At 47.4% G+C, this 13,574-nt stretch overlaps 1 protein-coding gene across 3 annotated transcripts in view; it reads left to right on the forward strand.

Moving 5' to 3' along the window:
* STEAP1 (STEAP family member 1) overlaps positions 1-13,574 on the forward strand; it is a 130,866-nt gene that overhangs the window by 106,599 nt on the left and 10,693 nt on the right. For all 3 annotated transcript variants that reach the window (XM_063921504.1, XM_063921506.1, XM_063921505.1), the window contains exons 4-5: positions 994-1,506; positions 10,285-10,449. In XM_063921504.1, the coding sequence (XP_063777574.1) occupies positions 994-1,506; positions 10,285-10,449 (678 nt within the window). The remainder of the gene's footprint in view (positions 1-993; positions 1,507-10,284; positions 10,450-13,574) is intronic.

Raw genomic sequence — 13,574 nt, forward strand, 5'->3', positions numbered from 1 at the left:
GCACTAATTGAGGTTCCCGGTCACTCTACGAAGAAAACGACACCAAAATAACATTAAAAACTCATGTCGACCTTTTGACCTGTCGATCTAGAACATGTCGACCTAAAGACCCTGTCGACCTAGGCAAGGGTAAGAGACTAATGGGGTGTGGCTTAGTGGTAAGAGAATGTGTAGTGTCATTGTGGTTGTAGCTTAAGTGGTCCATACATCAGCAATTAATTGGGCCAATTAGCAATTCTGCCAATGATGGTCGGGTGATTGGCAAATCCAACATATTGTACGATCTCAATTTCACTGATTACGACCCAAAAATTATCAAGATCAGCGAGTCTGGGATTTGTAACATGTTGTATTTTGCTGTTCCCCAGAGAAATCAGTGAATCGGATCGACATTGGGGATTCGCCCGTTATATGTACAGTATGGCCCGCATAAGCCCAGAAAGTAAATATGATAGAGCAGGTCAGTAGGAAGCATACACAACTCCTATGCTTGCAAAAGGCCTGAACAAAGGGATAATCTCAATCCATGTGTAGCAAATATATTCACAATGAAGCTGAAAATGTTTCAGGTATCTAAACTTTTAATAAGGACATATCCTGACTTTTAATGATACTGTGGGGGAGAGTTATCAAAAAAGTGGAGAACGATAAAGTACCAACAAATCCGCTTCTGTCATTTTACAGACAAAGGGGGCTATATACTAAACCTATATATATATATATATATATATATACTAAGAGAGAGATAAAGTACTAGCCAGTCAATCCCTAACTGTCATTTTTCAAACACAGCCTGTGGCAGTTAGGAGTTGATTGGCTGTACTTTATCTCTCTCCAAAGCTTAGTACATGCACCCCTGTGCTTGAAAAATGACAGTTAGGAGTTGATTGGTTATCTCTCCCCACTGTATCTCTCCTAGCTTTGATAAAAGTCCCCCTGTGTTCTGTATGAGATTGTCAGAGTTTTAATTGATATTTTTATGCCTTTTAATAGAATATGGATTTCCAGCTGACCGGTTCCAGCCCGGATCCTGGCAACTTTGAGAGAGCAGTGTATTACGATATGATTGACTGGGACTCTGCCAGCACCTCCCGCCGGAAAATGGATCTATTCCCAAAGTGGCATCTGCCAGTAAAAGTGGCATTTTCCCTATCAATGGTCATTTTCTTATATACTTTTAGCCGAGAAGTTTTGCACCCATTTCTGATGCATAAGAAAAATGAATTCTACAGAATCCCAATTCTGGTGGTGAACAAAGTGTTGCCAGGAGTTGCCATCACCCTGTTGACTATGGCGTATTTGCCTGGAATATTAGCCACCATAATCCAACTTTATCGCAGCACAAAGTACAGCAGATTTCCCCAGTGGCTGGACACATGGATGCTGAGACGGAAGCAGTTTGGCCTCCTCAGTTTCTTCTTGGGAGTGATGCATGCGATGTACAGCTTGTCCTACCCCATGAGGCGATCTTACAGATACAAGCTCCTGAACTGGGCGTATGAGCAGGTATTGTATGCCTATGTGTGTGCACACCGTGCTATGAAAGCTGCATGATATGCCGTAATGTCCGGAACCACCAAGGTGGATGTACGTACTGTGCTTCATACAGAGGTGTCCACATTTTTATAGTCTGAGTACTCCCATATACATGGGCGGTGTATACCTCTTTCATACATCAGACCCGGGAAATTGTCGGGTCTAGCACACCGGCAAATTCCCTGGTCTCAGCTCCGTGACCCTGGTCGGGAGCAAGGTCGCAGAGCCAGACCAAGGGTCTAATTCAGACCTGATCGCAGCAGCAAATTTGTTAGCAAATGGGCAAAACCATGGGGGTAATTCCAAGTTGATCGCAGCAGGAAATTTTTTAGCAGTTGGGCAAAACCATGTGCACTGCAGGGGAGGCAGATATAACATGTGCAGAGAGAGTTAGATTTGGGTGGGGTGTGTTCAATCTGCAATCTAAATTGCAGTGTAAAAATAAAGCAGTCAGTATTTACACTGCACAGAAATAAAATAACCCACCCAAATCTAACTCTCTCTGCACATGTTATATCTGTCCCCCCTGCAGTGCACATGGTTTTGCCCAACTGCTAAAAAATTTCCTGCTGCGATCAACTTGGAATTACCCCCTATGTGCACTGCAGGTGGGGCAGATGTAACATGTGCAGAGAGAGTTAGATTTGGGTGGGGTGTGTTCAAACTGAAATCTAAATTGCAGTGTAAAAATAAAGCAGCCAGTATTTACCCTGCACAGAAACAAAATAAAAAAATAAACCCACCCAAATCTAACTCTCTCTACAAATGTTATATCTGCCCCACCTGCAGTGCACATGGGGGGTCATTCCGAGTTGTTCGCTCGTTATTTTTTTGTCGCAACGGAGCGATTAGTCGCTAATGCGCATGCGCAATGTCCGCAGTGCGACTGCGCCAAGTAAATTTGCTATGCAGTTAGGAATTTTACTCACGGCATTACGAGGTTTTTTCTTCGTTCTGGTGATCGTAATGTGATTGACAGGAAGTGGGTGTTTCTGGGCGGAAACGGGCCGTTTTCTGGGAGTGTGTGAAAAAACGCTACCGTTTCTGGGAAAAACGCGGGAGTGGCTGGAGAAACGGGGGAGTGTCTGGGCGAACGCTGGGTGTGTTTGTGACGTCAAACCAGGAACGACAAGCACTGAACTGATCGCACTGGCAGAGTAAGTCTCGAGCTACTCAGAAACTGCACAGAGAAGTCTTTTCGCAATATTGCGAATCTTTCGTTCGCAATTTTGATAAGCTAAGATTCACTCCCAGTAGGCGGCGGCTTAGCGTCTGCAAAGCTGCTAAAAGCAGCTTGCGAGCGAACAACTCGGAATGACCCCCATGGTTTTGCCCAACTGCTAACAAATTTGCTGCTGCGATTAGATCTGAATTACCCCCCATGTACGTACTGTGCTTCACATAGAGGTGTTCACATTTTTATAGTCTGAGTATGCCCATATACAGGGGCGGTGTAGAGCTCTTTTCAGACATCTACGATCAGTTTAACTGACATACAGAGGGAAAGTCCAGCGCAGGGCTAGTCCGCCACGCATGTCAGGCCCTGACCCCCCCGCCCCGCGCGGGTGCGAAAGCATTGCACAGTGGCAATGCTTATGCACCAGCCGGGTAGCCTCCTGCCTGTGCAGCCTATCGGTGCAGGCAGGCGGCAACCCACCGTGTCCTGGGTCGCAGTGGCTGCGCGTGTCGTCACGCAGCCTCTGCAGCCCTCCCCCTCAGCGGTCTGGACCTACGTTGTCCGGACCATTCCCCACCAATGGCGTTCTAATGCCGTTGGCACGCTCCCTCCCACCCCGCGACCGCCTCTGCCTGTCAATCAAGCAGAGGCGATCGCATCCTTGAGATGCTTTTATGCACACGCTGGTGCACTCCCCAAAGGGCTTCAGTCTGCGATCGCTGCCACTGCAGTCATCCAGTCTGCATTAGGTCCCCAGTCCCTGGTCCTTTGCATTCAGACCTACCTCTCTTGCTGGTGCAAGTGTTGAGTAGGCCGTGCCAGAGTCTGCTGCGCAGGTCACTGGGAATATGCAGCGTCTTCTGCACGATGTTGATCTGTGCTGTGTCTTCGGATGCAGACAGCGGATTTGGGAGGCGGGTAGTGGGTGTCTTTTGCGTATGCACTGAGGTCTGCTGCTACAGAAGACGCAGGACTGCGTACGCCTCTGAATCAGCCTCTTGTTTCTTCCCCCTCCTCTTTATTTCCAGCCATGTTGGATAACCATAAACATTTCATTTCCATCAATGCAGATATAAAGTTACTATAATTGAGCATTGTTCTGCTATAACAGTACAATACTCTGTATACTTTATGACTCTCTTGTTTTTATGACGTTAAATAATACCAGATACTGACATTATTATGTTTTACTGGCATTTATTACTGTTTTAACAGGACCATGGTGGTCATTCCGAGCCGATGGCACGCTGCAGTTTTTCGCAGCCGTGCGATCGGGTCCGCACTGCGCATGCGATGAAACTAACGAAGATCGGGATCGCAGCGCCAAATGCAAGGTGATTGACAGCAGGAAGGCGTTCCTCGGTGACAACTGACCGTTTTCTGGGAGTGCCGAGGAAAATGCATGCGTCAATTCCGGGACCGGACAGGCTGAAGTGATCACAGTGGCTGAGCAAGTTCAGAGCTACTCAGAAACTGCACAAAACTTTTTGGCACAGCTCCCCTGCACATGCGTTCGCATACTTGCTAAGCTAACATACACTCCCCCATGGGGGTCATTCCGAGTTGATCACTCGCCAGCAGGTTTTAGCAGCCGTGCAAACGCATTGTCGCCGCCCACTGGGGAGTGTATTTTCTCTTTGCAGAAGTGCGAACGCCTGTGCAGCAGAGCGCCTGCAAAATCATTTTGTGCAAAACAAGACCAGCCCTGTAGTTACTCTTCGTGTGCGTTGATTCTAACAACAGAGGGACGGCTTTTCACGTCACACACCCGCCCAGCGAACGCACTTTTTCTGCCACGCCTGTGTTTTTCTAAGCACTCCCTGAAAATGGTCAGTTGACACCCAGAAACGCCCACTTCATGTCAATCTTCCTGCGTTCGGCTGTGCGACTGGAATGTTCGTTACACTCTGTGCAAACCCACGATGCTCATTGTACCCATACGACGCACCTGCACATTGCGGTGCATACGCATGCACAGAAATGCCGATTTTTAGCCTGATCGCTGCGCTGCAAACAACGGCAGCTAGAGATTAACTCGGAATGACCCCCCCATAGGCGGCGACTATCTGATCGCACGGGCTGCAAAAAATTGCAGCATGCGATCAACTCGGAATCACCCACAGTGTTTGTTCCTTTCTGTGCTTTAACAAGATGAAAATAATTAATTTCACTGAAATGCTACAGTTATTTAGATTCCTAATCTGTAATAAGAGGGCTAATTAAATGGAACGGCACTTCCGGATGAAGCCTGTTCAAAAGAAGTCACAAAAAATCCCACTGTAGCCTTTTAAAACTATGTTTAAAACGTTTCCATGTGCAGCTGGAAAACGGACAAAAAATGTCCAGGATTTAACAATTTGTCTGAACGACAGGTTTTGTCCATTTTCCAGGGTTTGGGAGCAAATGGTCGATTGTCATCCATTACCAGATTTTCATTCCAACCAGCCAGATCTGGCAGATGATCTGCCAGATAATTGTAAAGTGTATGTCCAGTTTAAGAAAGATAATGAAGTGCAACCTCCAGAACAATGTGAAAAAAATTAATTAACCAGATGGTGAAATTCTTAGCATCCAGTGAGGAACATCAAACAACTCTTGTGTCAATAGGACAAGATCACAGATAAGCTTAGCTCTGCATAATGATCTGCCATAAGAGAAAGGGGAGTATACCACTGAGAACCAGAAAGGACGATGTTAGTGACAGACTAGAGTACAGGAGCTCATCTGCACACCAAAGTAATACAGGGTGGAAAGGAAATGTCACTTCATGCAAAAATGTTGGAGGTCAGAGCAGTGTGGTCTCCATTACAATATTTTATACCTCAACTAGAGCAGAAACATCTGAAGATCTTTTCCAACAACAGTGATAGCCTTCATTGGCTGACAAGAAGACACTAAAAGCAAGCGAACGTGAGGATAGAAACATCAACTATCACATGATGGGGAGAACACAATCTAAAATCCTCACACGTAGTAGGACAAGGTTTCAGATTACCTCAGTGAGTTATGGATCCACATAAGAGAATGGTCACTACACACAGTGATTGATTACCTCCCTCCCCCCCCCCCCCCCCCCCCCAGTTCGCCACAGCCAGATAAGAGTGAGATTCATGGACGGATCCCCGGCATACAACCCTGCAGGGTTCCCAGGCCCGGTCATTTCCCCCTTACTTGTGGCATCAGGATTTTAGAAAGACTTGCAATGTCTATCCTTCAGTCTCATAGTTCTACCCACCATCCGGGGCTGGGTTGCCTCTCAATTAACCCAGTGTGTCCCCTTTTTTGCAGTACATGTATCCCACAATCTGTTCCTGGATTGTGGACTTTCTGACCGACAGAACACAGGTGGTCAAAGCGGGGGGATTCACCTCCCAAGCTCGGTCCATCAGTACTGGGGCACCCCAGGGCTGTGTCCTCTCACTCCTGCTCTTCTACCTGTACACTAATGACTGTTACTCTGAGTCCCAGTTAGTTAAAATCATCAAATTTGCATACGACACCGCAGTCACCGGCCTCATAAAAGGAGGGGACGAATCGGACTACAGACGGGAAGTGGATCGGTTGGCCCGGTGGTGCAGCTGTAACAACCTGGAGCTCAACCCACTTAAAACCGTTGAGATGGTAGTAGACTTTAGGAAGAAACCAGCTGAAACACCTCCATTTATCATAGCTGACAGTGCGGTGCCGCTAGTGGACTCCTTCAAGTTCCTGGGGACTACGATCTCTAGAGACCTCAAGTAGGGACCAAATGCAAATGCCACCATTGGAAGGGCGCAGCAGAGGCTGTTCTACTTAAGGCTACTTAAGAAGTTTAATGTCCCACAGAATCTCCTTCTCCTCTTCTACTCCGCAATTGTAGAATCTGTCCTGTGCTCCACGATTATCGTCTGGTATAGCTCCGCCAGCGAGAGACAAACGCAGGCTCCAAAGAGTGGTAATGTCCGCTGAGAAGATCATCGGATTTGATCTCCCGCCTGTCCATGACCTGTACCGGTCCAGAACCAAAAAACGGGCGACCAGGATAGCCAGTGATCCGCCGCACCCAGTCTATGGCGAGCTCAACCTTCTGCCATCCGGGAAAAGATACAGGGCCATTCCCAACAGAAGCCTCAAAAGCTTCTTTCCACAAGCAGTCCACCTGCTGAACTCCTGACAAATCGCTGGGCGGACTGACTGTCCAGTCACTCTACTCCGATCTTCTGATTGGAACGAACACGTGTACTTTTACTTAATCTATATACTGCATTTATTCCCCCTCTTGTCTACGTGTTATCCCCTGGCTGCTGCACTGTAAACCGAAAACAAATTCCTTGTATACGCAAGTGTACCTGGCCAATAAAGCTGATTCTGATTCTGATTTATGTAATTTACCATCTCAAGGCTCCACAGATAAATCTCAAGCTTCCACAGATAACAGGCAACCCTCATAAATATTACAAGTATTTGTGCTGTTTGACAACACAATGCAAGTGCTCCAAGTGAGTGATACAGGTCAGTGTAAAGTTTAGCTCCGTATTGTGTCAACTAAAGCATTTAATTAAAGATCGAAATGTGTACTGGCCGGAATATAGCAGCACTTTATTGATAGGGGCCCTCCCAAGTTAATGGCCCTGGGGCCCCCACAAGTCTGAATTCGGTTCTGGTTACACAAGTAAATGTTTTAACAAATAAATAAAAAAAATGTGGGATCCCCCAGTTATATTTGTTACAAATCAAATGACCACATCGGAAAAATACTACTATCGTCACAGAGATTCATTAACAGAGGGAATATATTAGATATATCCTGCATAACATCAGATCGCCACTGCTCTCAGGGCAATGTGCCCTCAAGATCTGTGGCACCTCACGTCCCTTCTGTTATAATCCTGTGACATGACTTCTTTAATCCATATTGATTTTAGAAGTAATTCACGCCTGACCTTGGGGGTAATTCAGAGTTGATCGCAGCAGCAAATTTGTTAGCAGTTGGGCAAAACCATGGGGGTAATTCTGAGTTGATCACAGCAGCAAGTTTGTTAGCAATTGGGTAAAACCATGTGCACTGCAGGGGGGGGGGGGGGGGGGGGGGGCAGATATAACATGTGCAGAGAGAGTTAGATTTGGGTGGGTTATTTTGTCTCTGTGCAGGGTAAATACTGGCTGCTTTATTTTTACACTGCAATTTAGATTTCAGTTTGAACACACCCCACCTAAATCTAACTCTCTCTGCACATGTTACATCTGCCCCCTCCTGCAGTGCACTTGGTTTTGCCCAACTGCTAACAAATTTGCTGCTGCGATCAACTCTGAATTAGGCCCTTAGACTTATGGGAGAACACAGAGACGGGCTGTTTTAGTAATATCCTTTCTTGTAGACCGTATATTGACATTTCAGGCGACACTGTCCCCCTTGTTCAGCTGTGCCCGTGCCTTCACTGATTGCTTACGCAGGAAAAAAAAATTGTTGGGTGTTTATCTACTAAAGTGTCATGCCTTTATTTCTCAGATACTACATTTGCATATATTTATGTATAAATCTAAATATATAGCTATAAACTGCTTTACTAAGGTTTGTTCCGTCTCCATCATGCATGCACAGGGAGTTTCCCACTGCTAGGGAGACAGGACAGACCTAGCCCAGACCTGAACTGTGAGCACAGAATATGTACGTTCCCCTCCATGTACAGTTATGCAATCCCCTTATCTACATGCTTGATTTGATACTAATCCTCATTATTAGCTTTCCATTACAGAGCATGTTCAGTAGAAAAGAAATGCTCAGCTGATGGGCTAATGCTGGGTATACACTAGATGATTTTTTTAACGATGTGGCCGTTTCTGAAGGATCGGAACAACACATCATTAAAATTGTCCAATGTGTACACACTATGGGGGTGATTCAGACCTGATCACAGCAGCAACATTTTTCTGTACTGGGCAAAACCATGTGCAGTGCAGGTGGGGCAGATATAACATGTGCAGAGAGAGTTAGATTTGGGTGGGGTGTGATCAAACTGAAATCCAAATTGCAGTGTAAAAAATAAAGCAGCCAGTATTTACCCTGCATAGAAACAATATAACACACCCAAATCTACACTCTCTGCACATGTTACATCTGCTCCCTCCCCCCCTCCCCCCTGCAGTGCACATGGTTTTGGCCATTAGAGAAAGATGTTGCTGCTGCTGCAATCAGGTCTGAATTAGGCCCAATGTCACTGAGTGTGCGCACCAGCATCGGCAAGTGTGTATGCTGGCACCCTTGCCAGGTCCGGTATCCGGTCTCTAGGTCGACCACACTATTGGTCGATAGTAAGTAGGTTGACATGGTCTCTGGGTCGACATGAGTTTTTCACTTCTTTTTTTCTTTCATTTTTTTTTACTTTTTCATGCTTTATGATCCACGTGGACTACAATCTGGAACAGTAACCTCTGCCGAGCGCAGCGAGGCGCCTTGCCTGAAGCATGCGAGGGGACACGGTGCACTAATTGGGGTTCCCGGTCACTCTATAGAGAAAACGACACCCCCAAAAAATAAAAAAACTCATATCGACCTTCTGTCGTGTCGACCTTGTACATGTCGACCTAGAGACGCTGTTGACCTAGAAACCATGTCGACCTACTTACTGTCGACAAATAGTGGTCGCCCTACACACTGTCGACCTAAGTGTGGTTGACCCTATGATCCACACCCGCCAGGTCCCATCGCTGCCGATGTCGTGCTGGGTACACACCGCCTAATGTGTACCCCGCTTTACTCTCAGCTTTGAATTAGCCTCCTGTATTTGATGTAATGCTGTATGTATCTTATGTAGATGAATGTTTGCATGAAAGCCTTATTGGAATAAACATTTGTACATTACGGGGGTCATTGAGGTTTGTTAGCAAACCAAAAAAGCACACTATTGGGCAAGACCATGCTGCACTGCGGGAAAGGGGGGGGGGGGGGGGGGAGGGGGGCAGTTGTAACATGTGCAGGGAGAGTTAGATTTGGGGGGGGGGTTCAGCCAGTATTTACCCTGCGCAGAAACAATATAACCCACCCAAATTTAACGCTCTCTGCACATGTTACATCTGCCCCCCCCCCCTGCAGTGTACATGGTTTTGTCCGTTAGAGAACAAATTTGCTGCTGCGATCAGTTCTGAATTAGGCACAATATACCCACCCAAATCGAAATCTCTCTGCACATGTTACATCTGCCCCACCTGCAGTGCACATGGTTTTGCCCATTAGTGTGCTTTTTTTGGTTTGCTAACAGACCTCAATAACCCCCTATGTTTGTGTTTTCTCCCTGTCCTGTGCTGCAAGTGACTGGCTGTGATTCGGCTGATTAGTCATTTATACTACTGTATCTGTAGAGATATCCCGAGGTAGACTCACACTTACCATGAAGCAGTAAAACAGCGGTGAAAATGATACCGTGGGTTATTTTTAGTTCCAGCACTGATTATAGTACTTTGCCCTTTATATAAAAGAATTGAGTAATCAAAAATAAATTGTCCACAGATTAAAGTGCTTTAAGTTCAAGGCAGTTTAATTACAACTTAGGAATTTATTGTTATCATTACTGTTGTTGTTGTTGTTATTATAGGTGAAACAGCAAAAAGAAAATAGCTGGATTGAGCATGACGTATGGCGCATGGAGATTTACGTGTGTCTGGGAATTATAGCACTTGCCATTTTAGCCATACTGGCGGTCGCATCAGTCCCGTCTGTTGGGAACGCTCTGTCCTGGCGAGAGTATCACTTCATCCAGGTACTGTGCATCAGATCTAGGTATCAGCCTCGGCATAAGCTGCAGGTAAAGCATTAGCTTAAAGATGTTCCAAATGCCTCTTAGCAAGTAGTCGCTGGGGAGGCTTCACAATATCATGGGAAGGATGTAACGGAGTCTGAGATCACCGGACGTGCGGGATTCCGGGTGATCTCAGACGTTTTTTTTTAAAAGATCAATCATTTACAAGGCAAAACCATGCCTTGTGAATGATTGCCCCTTTAAAAATACATTCCGAGCTTGGACGGAACCCCACACGTCCAGCGATCTCAGACTCCGTTACATCCTGCCCATTGTTTTTCTGAGTATGGCTGACCAAAACCCCCCAATGTACACTGCTGTACCCCAAACAGGATCTAAAAGAAAGATTTTGGGGGAAACCTCATGAAGTGTGATTTTGGCTGCACATTTTAACGTGTATGCTGGCGCTTGTAGTGCCACCAGTGTGCAATATAAATGGTGCCTCCACCAATTAATATGACCCTAAGTAGCATGATAATATTATTTGGCCCCTTTTTAGGCCTTTCCAACTAGGGAGGCCAATCCCGGGATCGGGTATCTGCAGGATTCTGGGATTTTGGCCCAAAACTGCCTGGATTTGGTTGCACATGTGCAGTTTTGCAGGGCAGTGCTGAGCACTAGCAGCACTTGGCTCATACGCTGCCCAGCTGTGCAGCACAAGTGGCAGCACTGTGTATTGCACTTAGGCGGGCAGCCATAGACACACCGACAGCATCGTCTGCATTTCAAATGTAGTTCCGGTCACCATCCAATCGGAGCTGAAGGACCAGCAACCAATCAGGGAAGCATTCACAGCAGCGGCTCCTGATTGGCTGCCGGACCTCCAGCTCCAATTGGCTGGTGGCCAGCACTACTTTTGAATTGCCACTGCACTGTCTTTGTCTCTATGGCTGCCCGCCTAATAGTAAGCACCATATACACACTCCCTATATCCATCCTGTCTATGTTTCCCACACACCCACCCTCACTGACTGTTCTCTACTCCCATCCTTTCTTACTGCTCTCTACTCAAATCCTCCCATACTGCCTCCTACACCCACCCTCCCTGCTCCCTACTCCCATCTTCTCCTACAGCTCCCTACACTCACTGCTCTCTACACTCACCCTCACTTGCTGCTCCCTACACCCTTCCTCACTGCTTCCTACACCCACTCTCACTGCTCCTTACATCGATCCATACTGCAATCAGGTATCCCGGAGGAGGTAAGTGGGAGCAGGGGCGGATCCAGAAGAAAATGAAAGGGGGGGCATCATGATAGGGGAACGGTAATAGTTATATTTACATGCACCTAAGGCACGCGTGCTCCCAGATAAGGGCTGTGGTATCACAGGGGGCGTGGCCTCACAGAATACGCCATCAGGTAATGATTGGCTGTAGGAGCGCATCCTGGTTTATTGCCTATGTTTCACCCCGATGAAAAGGCTGATTGGGCTTTGAAATGTTGGTCACCTGTTCCATTAGTTATGGGAGCCTGGAAGGCACCCCCAGCACAATATAATTATTATAGTTTTTAGTTGGTGGTGGCAGGTGCAGCATACCTTGTTTTTGGCACTGCAGTGAGACTCAGACTGCAGCACACGAACTGCCCATCTTTGATTAGCAGAAGCAGCCAGCTGGATCTCCAACAAGCAGCATACGACATCTGCAGGACAGCCCTGTCACAATCACACGGGCCGCCTTCTCAAAGCTGAGGCTGCACCTAGCATGGTGGTAAAGGAAGTGGAGGAGGAAGCGCTGGGAAACTGCGTGCTGCATTGAGGGCTAATGAAGCCTTCTGTGCCATCATAAGTAACTCGATGCTGGCATTTGAACCCCTGCGTCTGGGCTGGACTCCGGCCGGCTGGTAGGTGGGGGAGGTAGGTTGCGGCGTGAGCAGGGGGAGGCTGCAGCTCCAGCCTACCCATTGGTTACCACGTGGACTTGCTGTTAGAGCCGCAGCGGGTCCTAGTGCCTGCCGGCTCTTTTATTAAATCTGACTGACGGAAATAGCAGTAGTGCTGCTGCTGCTCTCCTTTTGAAAAGTGCCCTCCCCTGGATCCGCCTATGAGTGGGAGTAGCGGCAAAAAAAGCAGGTTTGTCTTTACCGTCTGTTATCTGCCTTCAGCTGCGATCATGTACACAGAGAAACATGGCACCAGCGTCATTACTGCCACGGCCAAACTGTATAGCCATAGACCTCGAGCAGTTGATGTTCCTCATTGTTGCATGGGTGCAGCATTTGCAGTTGCTGTGGACTTTGCGGTGGCTCTGGTGGGCATCTATATGATTTTCTGGACTGCAGCTTCACTTGAAATGTTTAGCAGTTCCGTAGCCTGAAAATTCTTAGTGTGATAAAACGGTAATGCGGGTCAAGTGTATTCGTACCTGGAGTTCGATCATGCTTGTGGTCAGCTAAATCCACTTCTCCATGATGCCGAAGTCAGGAACTGTTCTTCGCGTCACCTGTATAGCTGAGGCAGAAGGACAAGGAGACCCCCAGGAGGACAAAACCCAAACAATGTATGTTTAAGGATCACCACACACCACACATAAGAACGGTGACAACCCCTCTCTCTCGTGTGGGCGGCTGCTGGGAAGCTCCGGCTCTTCTGTCCCCCTGCAGCCAGCCGCGCCTGTTCCCCTGCACTTTGATCAGGCAGACGGGTCCCGGCTCCCGCTGACGCCAGCCGCGCGTCTCCCTCTCTGTACGTGATGCGGCCCCCGTCTTCAGCTGCACCACGCCGTAATCAGCTGCCGCACAAGTCACGTGATCTAAGCCTGCTTAGATAGGCCTAGTTACTGCTAATGAGGGGTGACATACAGGGCCGGATTCAAATGTTATTCCTCCCCTCCCGGCCACAATCGCGCCCACCAGTGGTATTCTAATGTTACTGCCGTCGGGAACGACAAGTTAATTTCATCTCGCTACCACCAAAGGTAGCGAGCTGTAATGCGTGTACAGAGACCCGTTTGGGCGCCCAAACGGGTCTTTTCACGATCATGTCCATTAGTTTAGTCGGGTTTAGGTGCTTTGCGCGCCTAAACCCGACTGTTCTGGGCGTGATAGGGGCGATAACTGGAGACATTTGAATATCGCCCCTTTATC

Source organism: Pseudophryne corroboree, chromosome 5 (genome assembly GCF_028390025.1).
Source record: "Pseudophryne corroboree isolate aPseCor3 chromosome 5, aPseCor3.hap2, whole genome shotgun sequence".
NCBI lineage: Eukaryota > Metazoa > Chordata > Amphibia > Anura > Myobatrachidae > Pseudophryne > Pseudophryne corroboree.